General features: G+C 42.9%; 3 protein-coding genes across 8 annotated transcripts in view; all 3 read right to left on the bottom strand.

Annotated features, from left to right (window-relative positions):
- Positions 1 to 23,785, bottom strand: part of LOC123757685 (ceramide synthase 6) — a 103,056-nt gene that overhangs the window by 59,535 nt on the left and 19,736 nt on the right. The gene's annotated exons all lie outside the window — the stretch shown is intronic.
- LOC123757638 (bifunctional peptidase and arginyl-hydroxylase JMJD5) overlaps positions 1 to 23,785 on the bottom strand; it is a 296,441-nt gene that overhangs the window by 253,535 nt on the left and 19,121 nt on the right. The gene's annotated exons all lie outside the window — the stretch shown is intronic.
- LOC123760507 (ceramide synthase 6) lies at positions 480 to 11,377 on the bottom strand. The gene has a single exon (XM_069329522.1). It carries the CDS (start codon positions 11,336 to 11,338, stop codon positions 10,391 to 10,393), a length of 948 nt encoding a protein of 315 aa, XP_069185623.1. The 5' UTR covers positions 11,339 to 11,377; the 3' UTR covers positions 480 to 10,390.

The following is a 23,785-nucleotide window of genomic DNA, read 5'->3' as shown; positions in this document are numbered from 1 at the left end:
ACTGACTGTTCATGACATTCACCAAATGTAACTAGAGAATTTATTCCATGTATCTTATTTAAAATCTTAATTTATAATTTTAAAGATCTTTTTCTTCCCCCTTCTGTTGTCCCCTCCCTCCCTCTCCCCCCTTACAGTCTCCACAACTCCAACCCCCCCCCCCCTTAAGTTCTCCCTTACTTCCACTCCCCCTTGTTTAGTCCCCCCTACTCTACCCCCTCCAGTTTTCCCTATTCTGCCCCTCATTCAGTTTCCCCCAAGATAAAATCTATTAAAACCAGATCTAATAAAATTATAATACTGTACTCGAGATTTTCCCCTACTCTGCCCTTCCTTCAGTGATGAAACTCGTATGCCAGGCTGCGAGCAGCCGCGTCCAACAGCCTGGTTAACCAGTCCAGCAATGAGGAGGCCTGGTTGACGACCGGGCCACGGGGTCACTAAGCCCCGAAATCACCTCAAGGTAAATCACTTCAAGGTAAGATTCCTATTTATTAAGACACGCTGCAAGAAATGCGTGTGTTCCCTCAACATTTCCCATAATAGTGAGTGCAAAAGTTCAACAAGTCTTTAAGGTTGCCAGTTATCTAGGTAATGACACAGAAAGTAAAAAAAAAAAAAAAAAAATAATATGTGGAGCCGAATCTTATGTTAAAACTAATAACATACTAAAGAAAAAATAAAATAGCATTATTCAGCTATTCAACATTAGTTCCTTCATGACAAAGGTACCCCAAGTGCAGCAGATGACCACACTTTACTTCACAAGATAAAATCATTTTGGTGCACATTAACACAAATCTGAACAATGTTCAAATTTTTCTTAAACAAATTTGACAATCCCTGAGGTCAAAATGGGTGCATGTAAGCCAAAGCATGTACACACTCCCAAGACTTCATATATAGCACTCTACTGTACTTGAGTACCACTAAATGATACGAGTCAAAAGAATATCAATGCATTAAACACCGAAGTGACTTGTATGCTCATATGTCAACAAATAATTTCATTTTTGTACATTCTTAACAAACCAAACACTTTCTTTCTCGGCAAACTTAAAAACAAAACTCTGGCATACAATTAATTTGTTTGGCCAAGTTGATAAAGAAGTGGGATTGTCCTCTCAACCGGTCCATAAAGGTTTTTCTTCCCTAAAACTTTACAGTAAGGCCACATCTTGAGATCTTAAGTTTCTTACACAATGTACAGTCATCCACATCTAAACATTTAATTCAATAATATGCACATATTTGGTTGTTATTTTAAAAACCCTATGATGTATGAATGTATACTGTATATGTGCATGTGTTCAGGTCGATAATACATGAGAGAATATGTGGGTTGTCTTCATGTCGAGTCTACCTTATCTCTACAGTAAACCAAGAATAGCATACATAACATACATAAATGCATACATGCACAAAATAAAAGGTAGCATGTGCAATAGCCACCAGAGGTATTACAAATAATACGACACAGAATGGTGGTTCTTTTAGCTAAAATTATCAAACCATACACACAATCTCTCACACACACACACACACACACACACTCTCTCTCACTCTCACTCTCTCTGAACACGAATGGCCACATTTGAGCACAGCTCTGCAACCTTTCCACATTAAAATAAATATACAGCAAAACTCTCCGAAGGAATGGATATCACTATTGCGGAACTGTATGTATTACAGATACAGTAGAAGTCTATCTGGTTGGGAATTTCAATACAACAGCAAAAAAATAAAAGAAACTTCCAGGGCAAAAATATAGCATTCCAACATTTTAACCGATTAAAATGAAATAATAGTGGACATAAAATATGAAAACAAAACAAAAATGAAGATCATAATTATTGCCAATCTTCCACTGCAATGGATTTTCTGCTAATACAAGCAAGGTTTAGCTTCAATTGATCCATTCAAGTGGAGATGCTCAATAACACAGATGAAATATAAACATGCCAGGTATCAACCTAATCACACATTTATACAATGTTCTACCAATAATCCAACACAGTGTAAAAATAACTGTCTAGTTATGACTGGGCCACAAGGCAGGGAGGTAGCAAGTCTTATTCAAGTTAGAGGTTTTGAACATTTGTGAGCATTCAAAGCCATTTGGAAAATTAAGTTTTCCCTGCCTCACTCTTCCTATCAACGCAGCTTATTGTAGCGCTTATCTAAGTCCTGTTCCCCTTTCTCAATTTTACCTACGAAATGTAAAATCACTGAAGTTATACAGAGAAAAATTATGAAACTTTCATATTAAAAAGTACTTTTTACATGCAGTTTTGTTATTCAATTATTTATAAATACCATATGTATTCTATTGGTATTAATGACCAATTTTATATTTTTACTCAACAAAAGTGAAAAATAAAAGTAGCCCGATAATCCATACTGATGTGTTCTGTAACCTGGCATGGGGCCCAGTCTCAATTAATTTGGATTATCCACAAAACACTGTTTACATGCCAACTATGCTTGTAAATGCAATGCTCACTCAAGTTCATTAAATGTTCACTAAATGTAAGGTTTAAGAAAATGGCCTGGGTACTGTACTTATCATATAAATTTGTATATAACGGCAACAAAAACTTGATTTGCCTGTGATAAATACTGTATAGTACAATTGTATTGTTGCACATTTTGAAGTTTTTTGGGGAAAAAATGATTGGTTACATTGCATCATACAGGTATTAGGAGACAGTACGTTCTCATACATTTCTGAAGTAATATGATATGCAGCATAATTAATTCAGTCCATCCTCTTGAAGTTTGACATACTTCATGTACACCACAAAAATCACACACATTAATACCATATTGGACACACAACAATTTTGTATAGTGTTACTTAAAATCCACATTAACCTAAATTACTGTACAGAAGAAACCTACCTTTTAAATACTTAAGGAGGCCCAATCATGCACAATGCCAAACTATTTTCACTCATTTTAATATGTACAACATTTAACATTTTAATTAGTACTATGCTGTACATTCAATTGTCAATGTTCTAAAGATGCATTTATACAACTCGTAGGGAATGATTGCACCATTTCAACACTCGTGATACAAATTTGGGCGGGATGAATAATTTTCAGTACTGAATTGTCTACACAAATTTATACTTATGATGACTATTGGTTTGCTAATGATTCATTTCTAGCTGCCCATTCTCACTTTTCATACAGTATTTACAAATTAATACACCAGACACTGAATTTTCAAAAGATAACTAGTGGCCATTGAACTTAATTTAGTCAATGTAGTCTCAACTGACCACATGTTTCACGTCTTGAAGCAGACATCATTACAATACATACATCAACGTTTTTAAACCACTGACCACTAGGCACCCTTCCAAAACTGATGTGCAATATATGGCAAAATGTACTGTTGTATGCCAAGTGAAACTTCACCTAGGTCTTAAATTTTAGTTACAAATATCAAAGTATGCTATAATGATCCTGAATAATGCCATTATATTACAAAGTTGCTCTGATGACATTGGTCAGATTGTGGTATGAAAAACGTGTGTATCTTTCTAAACATTTCTATCACAAATGTATTTCAAGTAATTCTACATCAATGAATTCCTCATTTTACTTTACTAAGCTTGTAATTAAACATTTCTTATCCCTGATAAACAGTTCTTCAGTTTCCTTAATCCTCTGATAAATGATGTGTAGAGCTGTATATTTCCATTGTTTTTAAAAGCATAAAACAATTTCTAGCATGTAAATACTAGAGTACTGTAGTCTTCATGTAATTATACAAATTTAAAATAAAATTAACTTTACATCACTTTATAAGTATTAAAATAAAATGAATTTGAAATGGATCTGATACTCTATCCAAGTCTCTCAATATTTTTGAATGAATGCTTTGTTCAACACAATTTATCTCCCAAAGTATTTCAACAGTACATTATGGAACTTTCCAAGCACCAGCTACAGCATGATACTGTATAGCAATATACTATACATTAATTATAACTATGTCATCACATCCTAACTCTAATATCATGCACGCCTCTAAATACCATAACCACATACTGCCTTTTGAATACTGTACTAGAAATCCTTGCCTTAAGATTCTGTACGCCTCTGTAAATATCATGTGAACCTCAAGGGTCTATAAGCTAACAAGGAAGAGAATACTGCATTAAATGATTTTTGCCAGTTAGTCTATATCTTAATTGGTCTGATCTTCAATTTGTACTATATTTATATTCAGGTATAATCCTACTATTAGTGCAAAGCATATGCCAGGCTGGTTTTCATGAATGCAGTATTAGTCCAGTTTCTTTGAAAAATGCACTGGCAATGCAAATACATAATGTTAATACCATATAAGCATAGAGTATTTTATTCTAAACCTCAAAATTATGTAATGGCAGAAATGTTCAATACATAATTACTTTAAATTAAATTAATTGTATAGTGTTAGTTTTGAAAGATTTACAGGTATACATTCCATAGAACCAGCCAAAGTATCCACTTGGAAACCAAAAAATAATACATGAAAAAACAAAAAATAGTCTTCTATAATCAGAGTAATGTAGAGGGACAGATGTGAAGAAACAGTGGGTCGGTGGCCAAGCACAGGTGGGTAGGAGAGGAAGTGGGTCGGTGGCCAAGCACAGGTGGGTAGGAGAGGAAGTGGGTCGGTAGCCAAGCACAGGTGGGTAGGAGAGGAAGTGGGTCGGTGGCCAAGCACAGGTGGGTAGGAGAGGAAGTGGGTCGGTGGCCAAGCACAGGTGGGTAGGAGAGGAAGTGGGTCGGTGGCCAAGCACAGGTGGGTAGGAGAGGAAGTGGGTCGGTGGCCAAGCACAGGTGGGTAGGAGAGGAAGTGGGTCGGTGACCAAGCACAGGTGGGTAGGAGAGGAAGTGGGTCGGTGGCCAAGCACAGGTGGGTAGGAGCGGAAGTGGGTCGGTGGCCAAGCACAGGTGGGTAGGAGAGGAAGTGGGTCGGTGGCCAAGCACAGGTGGGTAGGAGAGGAAGTGGGTCGGTGGCCAAGCACAGGTGGGTAGGAGAGGAAGTGGGTCGGTGGCCAAGCACAGGTGGGTAGGAGAGGAAGTGGGTCGGTAGTCAAGCACAGGTGGGTAGGAGAGGAAGTGGGTCGGTAGTCAAGCACAGGTGGGTAGGAGAGGAAGTGGGTCGGTAGTCAAGCACAGGTGGGTAGGAGAGGAAGTGGGTCGGTAGTCAAGCACAGGTGGGTAGGAGAGGAAGTGGGTCGATAGTCAAGCACAGGTGGGTAGGAGAGAAGTGGGTCAGTGGTCATATCAGTCATTCCCAAAAGGGTGCTGGGAGAGTACACCCATGGAGAGGGGAAGTACTCCCCTAAAGGAGTACTTTACAGCACAGGCAAGTAAAGCTTGCCTGTGTGTGGACTTTACAGGATAGGGAAGAAGGGGAATGGGTAGGGTTTCAAAAGAGGTAAAAAAAAAAACAGCGTTGAATGTAATGAAAAATTTTCTGGGCGAGCCCCAGAGGCTCCCTAAAGCCATCCAAACTGACATGTGCAATATTAGTTTGGTGTCATCAGTCCCAGGCGTTCTTTATGCCTACCGAGGACTATGAGCCAGAACCTTGTCCCCTCAGAGGTGCAGGGAGCAATGGCCTATGAGCACTCTACTTGCCATTGATCAGGGAGGGCACCCAGAAAGATAGGCAAAACAACATAAACCACAAACTGGTGAAAACTGCAACCTACGTCCGAACAAAGCAAAACATTCACTCATTAGCGCCTCCCTGGGACCAGTTCAGGCAAGCCGACAGCTCACCCTTCAGTTCTAGAATAATGAAAAACCGCCGACCACTTGTCAGGGAACCTTCAGGGCTCGCCCAGAAAATAGCGTGTCATTACATTCAATGCTAGTTTTCTGTGGGAAACCCTGTCAGCTCTCAGAAGCTAACTACCCACAGATAAGTAAAAACAGGGACTTACCCGGGAGGTGGCAGCTCCACAGGTCTCAAGACGCGGAAGACATCCGGCCGCAACAGACGCCACAGCGCCACCCACAGCCAGAGAGGGCCCGGAACGTCCACGAGACATCAGGAGGCCAGGACCCCATGCGACCTCCCAACCCCACCGCACCTGAATGTTGACCCAAGACATATTACCGAAGACAGCAGCTAGAGCAGCATGTCCTCACACCATGGGCACACGGGTAGCCTGCAGGCTGGCGAGACTTGATGCTGTGGATAACCCGAGACACGAATCCTGGAAAAGGGAACCTAGGGGAAACCGGATGCACCCAGAGTGTCCACTGACACTGAACCAGTGGCCTGCAGGTAGTAAATGTAACACCACCAAAGGACACAGGACATGATGCACCCCTGGCTTAACCACCACAAACAGACATTTCCAGAAACCAGCCACCAAATTCTTCACCAGAAAAGGAGAGGGCTGCAAACGAACAAATGATCACCAGGTCCAAAAGAAGAACCCCCAGTGCCGGAGAAGAGTATACAGCTCCCTGACCTGACCCCCAAAGTCAACAACAAGGCATTCAGAAAACAATCCCGAACCAAAGAGGGCGACAACAAATCGACAGGAAGAAAGAAAAGAGAGAGAACACCAGGTCCAAAGACCAGGATGGCTCAGGCAGTGCATGAGCAGGCCGGAGGTGAAAAATGTCCGAGACATCTTGCAAAACGGAGAAGTGACATCCACCCCGAATGCAGCTCCCCCAACACTACAAAATACGAAGCGACAGTACTCAGCATCAGAAGCCAGTCCAGAAAAACCGAGAGAGAAAGGACAAAACAACCTTAACAGACAGACGATACCCTATGAACGGAGAGGAAATGGCTGAAAGATTGCTAGGAGACTTCATACTGTCGCTGAGACAACAGAGACCTGATCACCAAACAAATGATGATACACCCGCGTCAGAAAATCCAGACTTGAAGAGCGGAAGAAAGAGTCGAAACCAGCAAGGTACCTGACAGGCCCGACCTGCTGACAGAGGTGGAGCCGCAGAAAGACACCCGGGTTCGGACACCAAGCAAGCAGCACCTAAAACTAAGGCTAGGATGGCCACCATGGGGCCAGGAGAAGCACTCTCCCTTATAGGATTCTAGCAAAGCCAAAACCCGGAGTGACAGCTGGACCAGGGATAAAGATTCGGTACATGAACCCCATCTCGACCAGTCCTGCCTGAAGGCATCCACCGCGAGCGCCTAGAGATGATCATCTTGAGATGATTAAGGGGCTTAGCGTCGCCGTGGCCCTGTCCTCGACCAGGCCTCCATTTGGTTACACACCCCCAGGAAGCAGCCCATAGCAGCTGTCTAACTCCAAGGTACCCATTTACTGTTAGGTAAACAGGTGCATCAAGGTGAAAAACTCTGCCCATATTTGTTTCCGCCTCCACCAGGGATCGAACCCGGAACCTCAGGACTATGAATCTCCCCGCCTTACAGACGGGAAATGGCGCCTCATACAAGGGAAGACACACAGATCACACCAACGAGAAGAGGTCCACCTCTGGGTGCTTATAACGTCCGACAAAATCAAAGGAAAGAGATGGCGTTGACAGTGCTCTCTCTGTTTATTTGCAGAGAGCAAATCCTGAGAACTTAGCAGAAGAGCAGAATTCTTCAGCTCTTCACTAAGAAAGCCGAGACAATGAACCACAAGGGGAGCAGTCCGAATAGAGCCAGATCATAGAGCCCCAAGGAAGCTGAATCCACCGCAGCGCCTGTCACACTCCCGCACCGTGCTGTGCACCCGATGGAAGGATGGTGCCCAACGTCCCTGGCTGGCTTGGTGAGCACTGGTCACTATAAGCCCCAGCCGAGAGACGAGGCATCCGTGAGCACCAGCACCTCAAGCGAGGGCGACGCCGTCTGACAATCCCACACAATGCCTAGCCAAGTCCGAACCTTTAATGAAACCAACCGGGATTTCCACCAAGTTACCAACACGCCCACCTGGGAAGGAATCAAGGGCGCGAACAGAACCAAGGCCGAAGCGACCCACGCCTCTAAATCCTAGTCTTGAAACCAAAGCGAGACAGCTCTGGGGCTTCCAACCGGGTGACCAACCTGGCCCATTGCAACAAAGAGAAACTAGCATGCAACACAGCTGCCGCCTGACCCCTGAGATCTTCATATGAAAAATAGGGAAATTGGAGCACAAACGGAAAACAAGTCTTGCAAGACTCCAGGTCGCAGGTAGTTATCGACCCAACAGGCAGCATGACGGAGGAAAGACAGATGATTGTTTCCCAGAGGCAGAGGCAACGAACAACCTTCAACCTCGCACAAGGCGAGAGAGGACTCTGAAGACACACTCATGGTAACCCAGAGCCCAATGGGGTTTACCAGGTCCCATAGGGAAGATTAAGCCCTATGGGGAACTCGGGCACTGGGGCTAGCTAAGCTGGTAAACCATGTCTATCAGTAGGCAAACTAACCACCAGTAGTAGCCGTGAAATCTTGGGGGCAACAGAGGAAGACTACCAACACCACCTAGGCTTGCCTAATAAGACGCTAGGTAGACCACCTCTGTAACAAAAGCAAAAACTTTCTGAAAGAACAAGAAAACCCCCGAAGCCCAACACACAACAAACAGGCAGCCAGAGAGAAACGTTGGCCGCTGCATGAGCAAACTGCGCTGGCCTCAGTGCGCCCCACCCAGCAAGAACCCACTCCTGACATAGGGCCAGAAACACCTGGTCACACACCACACACACAGCTGGCACAGCCAGACAGGAAAGCGAGGCCAGAGGTGACATCTGACCGCCATGCACATCAGTTGAGAACTAAAGAGGCGAGCTGTCGGCTTGCCAAGCCGGTTTGGGAGGGAGGGTTTGCTTTTTTTTTTTTTGGGGGGGGGGGAGGGGGTGGGGGTGAGTTATTTTGCTTTGTTTGGACTTAGGTTGGAATTTTCACCAGTTTGTGGTGTGTATTATTTTGCCTATCTTTCTGGGTGCCTCCTGAATCTGGTCCCCTGTGCCACTCTGAGGGGACCAGATTCTGGCTCGTGGTCTATGGTAGGCATAAAGAGCTTCCGTGACTGATGCCCCCAAACTAATATTGCACATGTCTGTTTGGAAAGCTTCAGGGAGCCAACGGGGCTCCCCACAGAAAAAGAAATAGTTTAGTCTGTTTAAACACAAACGGGTCAAAATTTTCCAAGTGTTAAAACTGTATTACAATTAAGTGCCATGCAAAAATTAAAAGGTTCATGCCATTCTTGGCTAAAGTACAAGAATTGCAGACCTGTCACTTCCAATCACTGCTTCTACTTAAAAACAACAAATTATGAATTTAACTAGTGCTGAGATTTATAATCTAACAATACACTTATGTACTGTACAGTCCTCCCTCTATGAAACTACATTCTCCTCTTTAATGGCAAAATCAGTTACTGAAGATTTTCAATATGAAGATTGGGAGGAAATTCATATGAAATTACAAAAATATACTGTATAATGGTATGCATGAACAGGTGCCATAACAGATGAAGTGAGACATCCATTTGAAAAAGTTTTCATCAAATGTCCAAGTCAGGTTAGAGTTAACCACGGATCTCTTGCCTGTTTAACCATTTTTAAAAATGTCATTAATTCTTGAACAACAAACAATCTATATTCTTTTTTTTTAAATTTTACACATTTTGTTCATACACACTGAAAATGCAACTACAATGCATCTTTTAACCTTTGCAATGGAAAAAGCAACAGGGGAATAATAGTCTTCCTTTTAAATGAAAAGGAATTTAGAACAAATTATCATTTCAAAAATTAAAGAGAAACTACATACTGTAACTTACAGGCATGACAGCGTTTTCTAACTGCACCCTGATTCTTGGAAGAGCTTTCCTTAACAAAATCAACATTTATCACAGCTACAAATTAAAATAAAATTACACACAACTTCCCCCAACTGCAGTGCTCAAAACTGGAACCTACTTACAAGATCGTATGGCATAAAATTAAATGTTCACACTACATTTCTGAAACTTCTCGTATCACAACTATCAGGACTTGAATAATACAAAAACAATTAAAAAGTCATGAGTATGAGGAACTTTTTTTTTTTTATGTCTATGCAAGCTGGTTGCATATATCAGTGAATTTCAGTATTGCAGAAAATTGCCAAAGCTGCATGTGTAACTATAGCACATGCAGACATTTGTACTCACGTGTGCACGCACACGCACACACACACGCGCACACACACACACACACACACACACACACACACACACACACACAATCTGAAAATTCCTTTTTGCATTTCAAATTTTATATTCAAAATAAGTAATTTTAGAAGACTGAAATATTCTATTAATCATAATTTTAATTTTCAAATATTTATTGTTCCCTGTTGACAATTGTAAGTTTCCTCTAGCTTGAACTACTTCAGTTACTTATTCTTTTTCTCTTCCTCATCATGAGAGAATTCTGATGGATCAGATGAAGAGCGGTTATCCTCCACATTTCCCTTGGTTATGGTAACAGCAATGATACGAAGGATGAGGTATGTCCAGTAGACATGCAAAAACAACAGTGTAAACAACAAACTATTAAAAATGTAATAAGCAGGGAACATGGGCACAATTGTTGGAGCATCAACAGCCGTACTATACAAAATCCACATGGGATAAATTCCAACACGAGTTATAACCCACAACACTGCAAAGATTGCAAAGACAGCATCACAGAATGCCTTGTGGCCAGAATAAATACTCATTTTAGCCAGCTGAAGAGGAATATCAGCACAGTCGTGCACAATAAGAACTAAAGTTCCAATTCGTGTGAGGTTACATGTCCAAGAGAATGTAATGAGGGCAATAGTGACTAAATGATGGAAAAACATTTGCCAAAAGTCTTTTCGCTTAATTTCAAAGAAATGAGTAAATGTCATGGACCAATAGAAGGAAAGGGAAATCATATAGTACCACCACACATCATCATCAACACTGTGATTTGGAAAGTCATACCAACAATATAGAATATCCCAAAGCCATGGTTTTCCACACATCACATACAACCCATACAAAAAGATAAAAGTGTAATATGTACACTGCCAAGAACATTCCATAAATTTGGTGAATTTATTGATACGAGTCATGGATGTCCTCTGTCGTATCCATCGCTCAACTTTGCGTTCTGACCATCCAAGCTTACCAGCACAATGACTGATCTCACTATCAGGGGGCTTGGCCTTATAACGCGAAAATAAATGTTCTAAAGTTTCGTTAGGAACAACTGCACGTGCTTTTACATCCCTCAGACCAACAGCTTGGGCTAAAACAGAATAAACAAGTTTGTTGAGAACCAAGAATCGAAGAGGAATAGCTAAAAGTGCCATAATAATGGGATACGTCCACAGGTCACTCCAGTTGGCGTAGCGAACCTTCTCATTGGGCACCAGATCTTCCCAGGAGTAGTTCGGAGGCAGCCACACATATGGATCCCAAAACCACGTCGAAAACTTGTGCCACATCCACGCTGCCATCCTGGGGACAAGAAACGCCATCACCAACTCTTCACCACTCTCAGACATAAGATTTGATTTCCACATAGAAGGATGAATCTCTTGACACAAGATGATACCAAGCAACAGTAGTAATCTATACAATGCCAGTGCTTTCCTTTTCCTAACATCAAGCTGAGGCACAAAGTTACAGCAGTCAAAACCTATAACACAACGCTGTGATGGTTTGTTGAAGACATTTCAACATACAACTAGTAGCATTATTACTAACTCATTTAATGGCAAAAAGATAGGATTCACAACTGCCAGCAACTAATACCAGAGAACTGTACTTAGTAAGCCAAAAAGAATCTTAGAAAAAAAAAATGAGCTAATATAAAATCATAAATGTTACACATCTGAAATACTGTAGTGTACTGTACTTCACTGAAGGCCAAAAATACCTGCTTAACACTTCTCATGCTTTATTACTGTTCAGCCCCCCCACAGTAAAAAAAAAAATCCCATTTATACCATTACATATTTTTTGGTATTGTCTAATAGGAAATATAGTCTAAGTAACTCAATAGCATAATACCTAGTGTAGGGTAAGTTGGTCCACAAATTAAAAATACAAAATATAAAATATTTAAATACAGTATAAACATTTCTTTCAGTTACCTGTGCTAAGCAGACAAAATTGTTTGAAAATTGTTAATTTCTTTAGCATTTTTTAAATTATGGTAAATGGTTTATTACATTTCAGTTTTCTCCAAGTTGAGAAATGTAATTAGTTGCTAAGGATAGAAAATTTGAAATGGTCAAAATTTTGTTGAACTACATATTGAACAAGATCAATTATAAAAAATGTGTATTTTTAAATTAGTTAGATTGGTCAATAAATCATCAGGGCCATCTTATTTAATGATCAAAGTTCCTAACATTTTAATTTTTTCTTCCACAGTAAATAATGGTGTGTACCTGCATACCTTTAGGAGCTGTGGCATGTTCACCAGGTTACACTAACCTTTAAACTACACAAAATGTCATATGTTGTGTGACATTGAATTCAGTTTTTTAAATTTTAACTCTTTCAAATGTTTTGTGCATCATCTACTAGACAAATGCTCCAACTTTGTCTAAATGATACCAGTAACTTGAAAAACAAGAAAATAAAAAATAATTACAAAATTGAATATTGAAAACTTCAGATTTTGAAATCGGCTGCAAAAACATAAAAATTATAACCAACTGTTCATTTGGTGTTATTATGCTCTCAGAATAGCATATGATCTTTATTTTCATATATTTAGAATATAGGTTTTCAGTATACAGTAGTTTACTGTAAAAAAAAATTTGTTAATATGGCATTTGAAATATGCGCAAATTGAGACAATAAAAATCTATAACTTCAAACGTTTAGAGTTTATGAAAAGTCAATTCTATAGGGAGTGTAGAACAGACAGCTGTGCACACTATATGTGAAAATGGTGAGAATCGGTCAGAAACTAGATTTTTGGATACTGAAGTAGGTTGAAATTCTAGTTATAGATATAATTGAAGTTGACATTATCCACAATGAATAAGGCAGTTCTAATTCATGAATTTACTTGTACTGTATGTTGTAATAAACATTGTTTGGCATTCGTACTCAACTATGTGAAAGTTGTAAGTCAATGTGTGTAGAAATGAGGTCAAGAAAAAATATCCCCCCCCCCTCCCCAAAAACAAAAACAAAATATAGGGATAATTATAATGGCTTAGGGAATATATTTAGGGTATACTTTATATAGGTTAAAAAGTCCTAATCTGGTCCCTAATCATCAAAACAAACAAAATAGAGTTTGAAATCTGTGAAATTCTAAGTCCCAATTTCTGAGAGTTGTAACCAATTTATTTGTTGACCAATTAAATTCTGGCTTCACATAGTTAGGGACGAGTATGCATTCTCCAGGATGTAAAGGTTAAAACAAATTCAAATAATAAACAAAGCAGGAAAAAACAGTTGAATGTAATGAAACACCATTTTCTGGGCGAGACCCGGAGGCTACCCGGAGCTTATCCAGACTGATATGCTACTGTCAGACTTTGGCATCAGTCATGTGTATGGAGTTCTGTGGGCCTACCGGGGACCACAACCCAGAACCTGGCCCTCTCAGAGAGGCATGGAGAGCAATGGCCTATAGAAACCCCCGTGTGGTTGGAAGCATTCTATATCTGCCATTGACCGGGTCAGGCACCCAGAAAGATAATCTTCCCAAAACAAACCCCTATTCTGGTGAAAATTGTTACCAAAAGCTGAACAAGTGGATAGAACTCCCCAAAAAAGAAACTAGCAAACGAGCATGATGTCACACGTCACCGTGCCGCTGTCTGCGCAGTTCCCCACTCCCCGGGAAAGGGAAGGGGGAGCCCCAGACTCCCGCCCAGCTATCCACCCTTCAGTTCTGAGGCTAGATGTCAAAACATGCAAATAAAATTGCCGACCGGGGGGAGGGATTCCGGGGAGCCTCCGGATCTCGCCCATAAAATGGCGTTTGATTACATTCAACGCTGGTTTCCTGGGGGAAGCCCCTTCAGCTCCCCGGAGCTAAACTACCCAAACTGGAAAAGTAAAGGGACTGACCCAGGAGATGGTCGCTGCACACTCCTCGACACTAAGTCGAGACAACTGGTTGCAATCGCCGACCCAAAGCGACACGAGCCCAACTACGCCCAGGAACGTTAACGAGATATCGAGCACCCAGTACCCTGTTTGACCGCCAAAATCCCCGCACCCGAATGTCAGCCCAGGAAATGTTGCCAAAAAACTGCAGCAAGAGCAGCGAACTTCGAATCATCATGGGCACGGGGATAGACCACAGGCCAGCTAGCCTTAAGAACCCTGTGGATGACCTGGGAGACCCGCACCCACAAAAAGGGAAACGGATCAACCCAAAGCGCGTCCCCAGACACAGAGGCCAAGGCGCGCAAATAACGGCGGAGGGCCGCAACCGGACACAAAACATGATGCACCCTGACCCGACCAACCAAGCATCAGCAACCCAAGGTCCCTTCCAGAAAGCAGCAGTCACATTCTTTGCCAGAAAAGGAGGAGATGGCTGCAGACGAACAAACCTATCGCCACGGCCGAAGGAGTAGAAACCCCTGCGCCGGGGAAGAGCATGAAGCTCTCTGATTCGACCCTGAGAGGCTAATGCCAACAGAAAAAAAGCCTCCGAGAAACAATCCTGAACCGAAGGGGCCACAACAAACCGTGGAGAAGAAAAGAGAGCACTCTGTCCAATGACCAGCATGGCTCAGGCGGCGCATGAGCAGGCCAGAGGAGGTGAAACAATGCACAAGACAGCTTGCGAAACGGCACAGACGTAATTTCAACACCGAAAGCAAGCCGAAGCAGCTCCGCCAGCGCCACAGGAAACGAGGCAACAGTATGGGGCAAGACAACAGTCCCAACCCTCCACAAGAGAAGGACAAGACCACGCCAACGATCGCAGCTACCTAAAAAGGGACAGAAGGAAAAGGAAGGACTGCCAAAAAAAAAAAAAAACACTGCCGCCAAGAAGAAGCACGCAGGTGGGACACCATCAACGAAGCCACCCGACCACCAACAGAAGGTGAAAGACTCGAAGCAGAACCAAACCAGCCCCGCAAAGGCCAATTGAGCCTTAGAAGAGGCGGAGCCACAGGAAGATCTCGGGTGCGACCATGGAGCCAGCAGAGACGGAAACCCATGCCGGGAAAGGAGATGGAACGTCTGTCGTACAGAAAAACATCCCAACGCCAGCAAGCCCGCCATGAGATCAGAGACGACGATACCGACGTGAGACTCTAGAGAAGGGACACCACAAGACCGTGAAAAAGCCAACAAGCAGGGTAAGCCAGGAAACCAGGAATCCAAACCTGGCAATAGGAGAGCCAAAAGGCACAAACAAAACACACAACAATGTGTAGGATAAATTGAGAAAACAGAAAAACACAAGAAAAAGACCAGAAGAACAGCCCCTGCACCAATGGCCAGGGACAAGAGCGTAGAAAGAAGAAGAGGAACGAAGAAGGCAAGTAGCAAACAGGAATGAAAGGGACACGACCAACAACACAAAGCCGCTGGTCATGTCCCAACAAGCCACGCCAAAAACACACAGGCGTGTGACACGTTCCAACACAAGGCGAAACAGAAAAGATGTAAAGGTACGCCACCAGACCAGTACCCGGACCAAGGAGTACGAGCTACGAGGACATGATCACCACATTCAAGATACTCAAAAGAATTGAAAGGGTAGAGAAAGAACGACTACAGGACCCTAGGGGCACACGCGCCAGGGGATACTGGCAGAATGAGAGCCCAAAGGAGCCGTAGATACGTTGGAAAGAAGGATGCAGTGTCAGAGGATGACACCACACCCAGTTCCAAGCGTAGACATGATAGAGCCCAGCAGGCTCAGGAACCTGCACACTACCGAATGACAGGTGAGAAGCAGGATCAAAAAGCCAGAGCTCAATCCCTGCAAACACAACTAGGGAAGTACAACTAGGTAAGTACCGAGAAACCAATGTATATGGAAGGGCGAAGCCAGGCACTGCATGACGGGCAAGGAATGAGTGACCCAGATAAGATCACAAAAAATGGGGCCGTGACCCCCCCCCCCCTGCAACAATGAACCCAGACGAACTAGGAAGGCCCCAGGAAGAAGCACAGAAGGACCAAACAAAATGCCACAACCAATCTCCAACACTCATCCACAGTAAGAAAACTGCAGCAAAATGTCACCTCATAACATCCTGACACAGTAACATTTACCCCATAATATACACCACCACCATTGTACCTCATAATCTGGTGGAGGTGAGGCCCCGTGCTGGACTCGAGCATGGGTTGGACATACATAAGAGTGGGACTGGATGGGTATAAATAAAAGCTGTCTCATAAGGCCCAAGAGGCCTGCTGCAGTCACCTGTGTTCCGATGTTTGTATATTCGTAATCAAAAACCACGAACCAGCGTCTGGCCGAAAGAGATACCTGAACGCATAAACTCACCTGCAGAATGTAGGCACGAATGTGTCACGACACAACGCAGCCGAAAAGATGTTGGGAGCACCGCCAGGGAAAGAAGGCAAAGCCCCACACGCAGGAGAAGAGTAGGGTAGAGGCGAAGGAGGAGCCCCACACCCATATGCAGGGAAAACTCGGCGTCCTTCCCATAGTGGCAATTTAGAACACCCCCCAGAAGTTACAGGGCACGGACCGGGGAACTGAGAGGAGTGAAAGGTGAAGTATCCGAGAGAAAAAGGACGCAGAACACTAGCACACTTGCACACCGTCCATGTCAAAACAAACTACCACGGCGCATGTGCAGGCAGGGATGCCAGATGTGGGTTGCTAGATGTCATGAGCTGAAGAAAGAACCCCGCGAATTTGGCTAGAAAACTAGAGAAAATAGTGCTGATAACGATTGAATCCCATTTTATAGTACACAGGGAAGCCGCCAACAGGAGTCGAAAAGAGCAGGAAGGAGCGAAAACATACATAGAATAGCCCCCCATCTGGGCCACAAGGAGCCCAATCGGGCTACAAGGAGCAACCTGGAAACCTTATGCAGCGCAGGACAGCGCACGGAGAAATGGACAAACACGAAAGAACGAAACAGGACCAAAAACCGAGAAGCTCGGAGGAGGACCAACAAGCCCCAAAAAGGACCGGACCAACAAGCCCCAAAAAGGACCGGACAAAGACAGACATTCCAAGAATACGGGAAGAAGCAAAACCTTCCCGAACCTACTAGAACATATAGAAGCAAGCTTAAAGCATGAAGGCACAGAAGGCACAGTTGCACCTGAGACCAAAAGTCATGCAGACCCTGAGAAGAGGGGAACATGACGGTGACGGCCCATTCCTCCGACATGATGGACTTAAGGGACAAGAACCGATCCCGGGGGAGGGGCCGACTCCCAAAAACACGTATGGAGAGAGGGGAAGAAAAAACCCACTCCCCGTAACCGCAAGCCCAGACCAGAGGGTTCCCTGGACCAGGCTTGTCAGCCCCTCACCAGCCCCGGGAACCCACAAGGCAGGTCCCGTGGCCAAGCCATTCCCCCAAAGCCCCAGCCTCACAAGAAATGCCAGGACAGCCGTTCAAGTACTAAGGAAGGAAGCCCATTGGCAGACTCATACAACACGGCTGAAGAAACAGGCTCGAATGCCCCCATCGCTACCCCGGAAGGGAAAATCCTCGAGACCGCCCAAGTCTCAAGACCACTACAGGGAAAAAACAAGGGGGGGGAGGGGCGGAAGGAATCTGTCACTGTGCCAGTCCAGTGACAGATCCTAGCCCGCCTTTTGAGGCCGAAGGTCCATTTTCGGCGACCCACCTTAACACCCCCTACCCTTTCCCATCCAGGACCCCCCCCCCCCAAGTCATCGCCTCTCCGAGTCACAAACAAGCAACAAAACTCGTAGGACTCTGTGCCGAAGGTGCCACCGACCACACAGGTAGCAGACAGAAGCAAAGACAGTGAGAGTCACCCTGAAACAAGGGGACAGAGCAACCCTCTAACTCACACAAAGTGAGGGGCAACTCTGGGGTCACATCCATCGAACCTACGCGCCCCCCCCCCCTAGGGGATTCCCAGGGTCCCGAGCGGTTACTGGAATTCACGCCCAGGTAATCCCAGGCAAGGTACTGTTAACTGGCACCCAAGTCTACCAAACCTTTTAAGAACTGAACCTCGGGACGTGTACACACACGGGGAACTAGCAGGGGGAACCACCGGAAGAAGGAAGAGTACTCAGTACACAGGGGGCAAGAACCAAGGCAGACCCCCCACCAGGCAGATAAACAAAAAGAAAAAGAAAACCCTGCAAGAGGACAGCGTACCCAGGCGCAACAGAGCTGGCCGCCATGATTGGTGAAAACAAGCTGTGCAATACCCTGTGCTCCTGCCAGCACAAAACTGCCCCTCACCCTAAGGCGAACAAGGGAGACAGAACACCCCAGCACACAAAAGGCGGCCGAAAATCAAGCAATAAACGGCCTAGCAGAAACAGAACCCAAGGAACTTGGGGAAGATAACCCCAAGCCCCAAGGGCAGTACTTACAGGGAAACTAGGGAAGGAAACCCTAGGTGCATGCAGCCTGAGTACTGGGGAATCACTCCCAACTCACACACCACCTAGAAGATAGTTGCTACACTCTAGGTACAGTGCTGAAACAACCACTGGAGCCGGAGTACAGGACCGTTGCTTATAGCATCAGCCTCAGAACTGAAGGGTGGATAGCCGGGTGGGGGTCTGGGGCTCCCTCTTCCCCCGCCCGGGGAGGGGGGGAGCTGCACAGACAGCGGCAAGGCGACGTGTGACGTCATGCTCGTTTGTTCGTTTCTTTTTGGGGAGTTCTATCCACTTGTTCGGCTTTTGGTAGCAATTTTCACCAGAAGAGGGGTTTGTTTTGGGACGCTTACCTTTCCTGGGTGCCTGACCCAGTCGATGGCAGACATAGAATGCTTCCAACCACACGGGGGTTTCTATAGGCCATTGCTCCCCATGCCTCTCTGAGGGGGCCCGGTTCTGGCTTGTGGTCCCTGGTAGGCCCAGAGAACTCCATACACATGGCTGATGCCAAAGTCTGACATTAGCATATCAGCCTGCATAAGCTCCGGGGAGCCAATGGGGCTCCCCCAGAAAAAACTAAAAAAAAAAAAAAAAAAAAAAAAAAAAATCTCCCTAAAAAATATTTTTTGGACATTGTTGAAAATAACTGATAATAACATTGGGCAATGTATTTATATGATATATAAAAAACTAAAGCATAATAACATAATTACTCATTATTATTTGTGTTACAGTATTATGTATTACTCACCAATGCTATAAAGGCACTAGCTGTATGTCCACTTTGTGGACACTTCTTACTCCTATTCTTCTTTGTGCGTCGGACAAGTGGTTGCATCTCTTTATTATTGCATTATCCATCAGTTCCAGGTAATAGGAGCTGTTCCCTTTATCAACAAAGCATTTTTTTTTTTTAAATATTCGTCTAAAATCAATTTCTGAAAATATTTTGATGAAAGTTTCACAAAGCTGAAGCTAATAAGTTGGAGATTTGTTGTAACATTTTAAGAAATTTTTACATAATTCAAATATTTTTTGAATTATACCCCCTTCAATGTCACAACATATGACGTTATGCGCAGTTTAAGGGCTAAAGATTATCTGAGTGCAGTTATTTCCAGCACCAAGGCACACTGAATATTGAAAGTCTCCAGAGAGAAAAGGAATTCTAAGACACACCCTCTGCAACTATTTATCTGGAACAAGATATAAAAAGTGGTCCACTAGTAGCTGCCCAACATTTTTGCTGTTTACAGAATAACACAAATCATTATTAATTATTACAAAATACACTTCTCTGATGAACCAAGGACCACCCGGATGTTATTTAGAACGTACAAAAGGCATCTTAAAAAAGCCATGAACACTTCTAAGACATCTTTCTCTCTAGCTAGCAGTGCCTCTGGTATTTTACCTGCATCATATATCATGTACAAGACAGAGCAGTTTGTGAACAGTTGGGTGGCGCATGTAATGCTCGGTACAAACGATAAAAATCTGGATGGTTTGAGAGTTTTTGCTTTGAAGACTGGTCTATGACTGTGGTGATGCCATATTTCAGAACTCTTTAGAATGATTCTCCCCTAGTAGTAAACAACAACAACCTAGCATCACACCTATCAGCCACAATTATTGTCAAAGCAATGAGTCCCACATCTATCTGTGGAGCTGCTTAACCCTTAACCCTTGTATGGCGCCTGGCTATTTAGCATGTGTCACCCACAGGCGCATCATAAAAAAAAAAAAAAAAAAAAAAATCTTCTAAACCTGATAATTTGTGTTCACTGATCATGGGAAAAATATTAAAAAAAAAATCGTAAGTGGCATATATTGCCCGCTATAGGGTGGGGAAGTCTGGCAAAAAAACAGGAGCTGACTCAGCGTGCGTCCCAGGCGGTCTGTTGCTCGCCAGCTGTCAGGCCGTAGTTGCCACAAAGAAATAATTGCCTAATTATTTCAATGTCTCCGATTGATTTTTCGTAGTTTTTTTGCTGTAATATTATTCAATAGTGTGTAGTGCGATATATTTATATAATAAAATGAATGAATCATCGCTGTACTCAAAAATATGGTGTGCATATTGTTGATTCAATTATGTTCATCAAACAGTGAACAAATACTTTGTCGGTTATTACACTACATGCACAGGTTATATATAAGTATCTGCATGTTTCGTTCACCATAACGAACCACTAAGTTGCTATTATGAGTCAAAAAGTAACGAGGAGTGACCGCCACACACCAGCCAGCCACTCGCTGCCACTCACTCCCTCAACACCTCACTCGCCCACATTCTCCTCCCACCATACTGTTTTTGCTTTTATTCACTATATACAGACGTTATATATAAGTATCTACATTCATGTTCACCATAATGAACCACTAAGTTGGCATGCTGAGTAGTAGTGGCAGCCCGCCACTGGCTGCTACTTCCTCCCTCCCTCAAGGTACCTGACTCACCCACATTCTCCTCCCACAATACTGTTTTTGTTTTTATTCACTATATACAGACGTTATATATAAGTATCTACATTCGTGTTGACCATAACGAACCACTAAGTTGGTACGCTGAGTGGCAGTGGCAGCCCGCCACTGGCTGCCACTCCCTCCCTCCCTCACCTCACCTGATTTGCCATCATTCTCCTCCCACCATACTGTTTTTGCTTTTATATACAGACAATATATATAAGTATTTACATGTTTTGTTCACCATAACTGTACATCTAAGCTTGTATGGTGAGTAAAGGCATAAAGACGTAGCTACTCACACAGTCAGCTGGTGGCGGCTGTCCTCAAGGCCAGACGCACTAATATTTCTCCTCCAACAATACTGTTTGTGGTGTTATTACACTATATACACACATTATATATAAATATCTACCTGTTTTATTCACCATACTTGTACAAGTAAACTGGTATGGTGCCCAAAGACCATAGTGGTCACCAGTAAACAACATGATAAGTCGTGCAGACGACGCACCTCCCCCACCAAAATGGCGGCTCCCAACTTGCTCCTCTTGCTGTTACTACACTCTATACACACGTTATATATAAGTATCTACATTTGTGTTCACCATAGTGAACCACTAAGCTGGTATGGTGAGTGCAGTCAATAAAAGGTGGCCACACACACACTCAGAAGACAACGCCACAACCCTCCCTCCCACAACATTACTCCTCCCTCCATGGAGCACAGCGCTAAATATCACCACAATCCTGCTATTTCAGAACCCTGGTCAGCTTTATCAGTCAGGGGTCTTCAGTAATAATATCATTGCTAAATAATAGCAAGAACATGTATATTATGGCATTTTTAGGCAATGCTGTGGTCACAAGCTGAACAGCAGTGCTGTGAGCTCATGCTGCATGCATCAGGCTTGGTAGCTCACTTGATACTGAGCCCCTCACACCCAGGAATTTGGCCCACAATTTTTTTTTTAAATGGTGTCTTTTTACAAGAGCCCTGATGAATGTGTGGTGAACCCCGTGTATCCGCAGGCCGTTTAAATCTTGCGCGGTACTCCAAAACATCATATGATGCCGAGCGCAAGTTACTGCAAGTCACTCAACGCATCATATGATGTCTTGCGCAACTAAAGGGTTAAACCGCGCAATACATACAAATACGATGGGAGTAACTATCCCGAAACTGCTCAATACATACATATACGATTGAGGGTCTAGTGCACGATTTTAAATGCCCTACGATGGATGGGGCAGCTATAGTCCAGCCACGGCCGATAGTAAACAGATGCCACCAAGAAAAAAATCGTGGGTATAATATCCAGGTGTGAGAGCCTCAGTTCTGAGTGAGCCAACAAGGCTGGTGCACACAGCATGAGCTCACAGCACTGCTATTCAAAATGAGTTATTTGGTATTAAATGTATTTTTAACCCTTGCACTGCTCACCTATTTTCGGCAAAAACGTCTTGGTGCAATTGTCAAGGACATATTTTTGTTATTTTTACAAATGTTCAGGTAAATTTAATGTCAAAATGTTTCCAAAGTCAACTATTTCCATTTCAAAACACAAATAGTAATGAAAACATTAAAAAACATTAAAATATAGCCAAATTAAAAAACAAAAAGCACAACTCTCTGAGCGCCTAAAGGCGCTTTGCGCAGTGCAGTGGTTAAGTTAATATTTTTGGGGGTGTGGAACAGCACTGGTCTATTTGGCCTTCAACACCCACAGGCACAAAAAAAAAAAAAATTACTTCGTCTTATAAAAGTGTTCATCTGTGTTCCCTGATCACGGAAAAATAATAGAAAAAATAGTATGTGACATATTTTGGCCACAATAAGCTAGGGAAGTCTGGCAAAAAAAAGAGGCGTTGACATAGTAGGCCTCAGAGGTGGTCTGCTCTGCGCTAGCTGTCAGGCAGGAGTGGCCACAAAGATATTATTACCTAATTATTTCAAGGTCTCTGATTTTTTCTAAGTTTTTTTGCAGTAATATTATTCAATAGTGTGTAGTGTAATATATTTATATAATCAAATGTGTAAATCATTGCTATACTCAAAATTATGGTGTGCATATTAGTGATTCAATTATTATATTTGTAACACAATAAATAAATAGTTTTACAGTTATTACACTATATATACATGTTATATATAAGTATTTGCATGTTTTGTTCACCTTAACGAACCATTAAGTTGGTATTGTGAGTCAAAAAGCAATGAGGAGTGGCCACCACACACCAGCCAGCCACTCACCACCACACCCTCCCTCAACACCTCACTCGCCAACATCCTCCTCTCACCATACTGTTTTTGCTTTTATTCACTACATACATAATTGAATCACTAATATGCACACCATACTTTTGAGTATAGCGATTATTCACCACTTTTATTATATATATATATATATATATATATATATATATATTAGTATATTTTGGTAGCAGTCTTTCCTGTAGACATATATTATTAAATATGACCGAAAAAGTAAGATTAATAATTCTAACACGAATTTTCTCGATCTTTCGTACATTTCTTTTCACTGTTGGTGGTAATTCAAAAATCAATTCTCTAAAATTCATTTTTATTTCTAGTCTGACGCGACACTTGAGCGCGTTTCGTAAAACTTATTACATTTTCAAAGACTTTAGTTTACACATACACAACTGAATAGAACTTACACATCTCCGATTTGTTTATATCTACATTTGAGTGAGGTGGATGGGGTGAGGTGGTATTAATAGGGTATTAATTTCATCAACACAA

The sequence above is a fragment of the Procambarus clarkii genome, chromosome 22 (genome assembly GCF_040958095.1).
Source record: "Procambarus clarkii isolate CNS0578487 chromosome 22, FALCON_Pclarkii_2.0, whole genome shotgun sequence".
In the NCBI taxonomy this organism is placed as follows: domain Eukaryota; kingdom Metazoa; phylum Arthropoda; class Malacostraca; order Decapoda; family Cambaridae; genus Procambarus; species Procambarus clarkii.
Note: the sequence above shows the minus strand (reverse complement) of the source record. Positions and strands in the feature narration are given on the sequence as shown.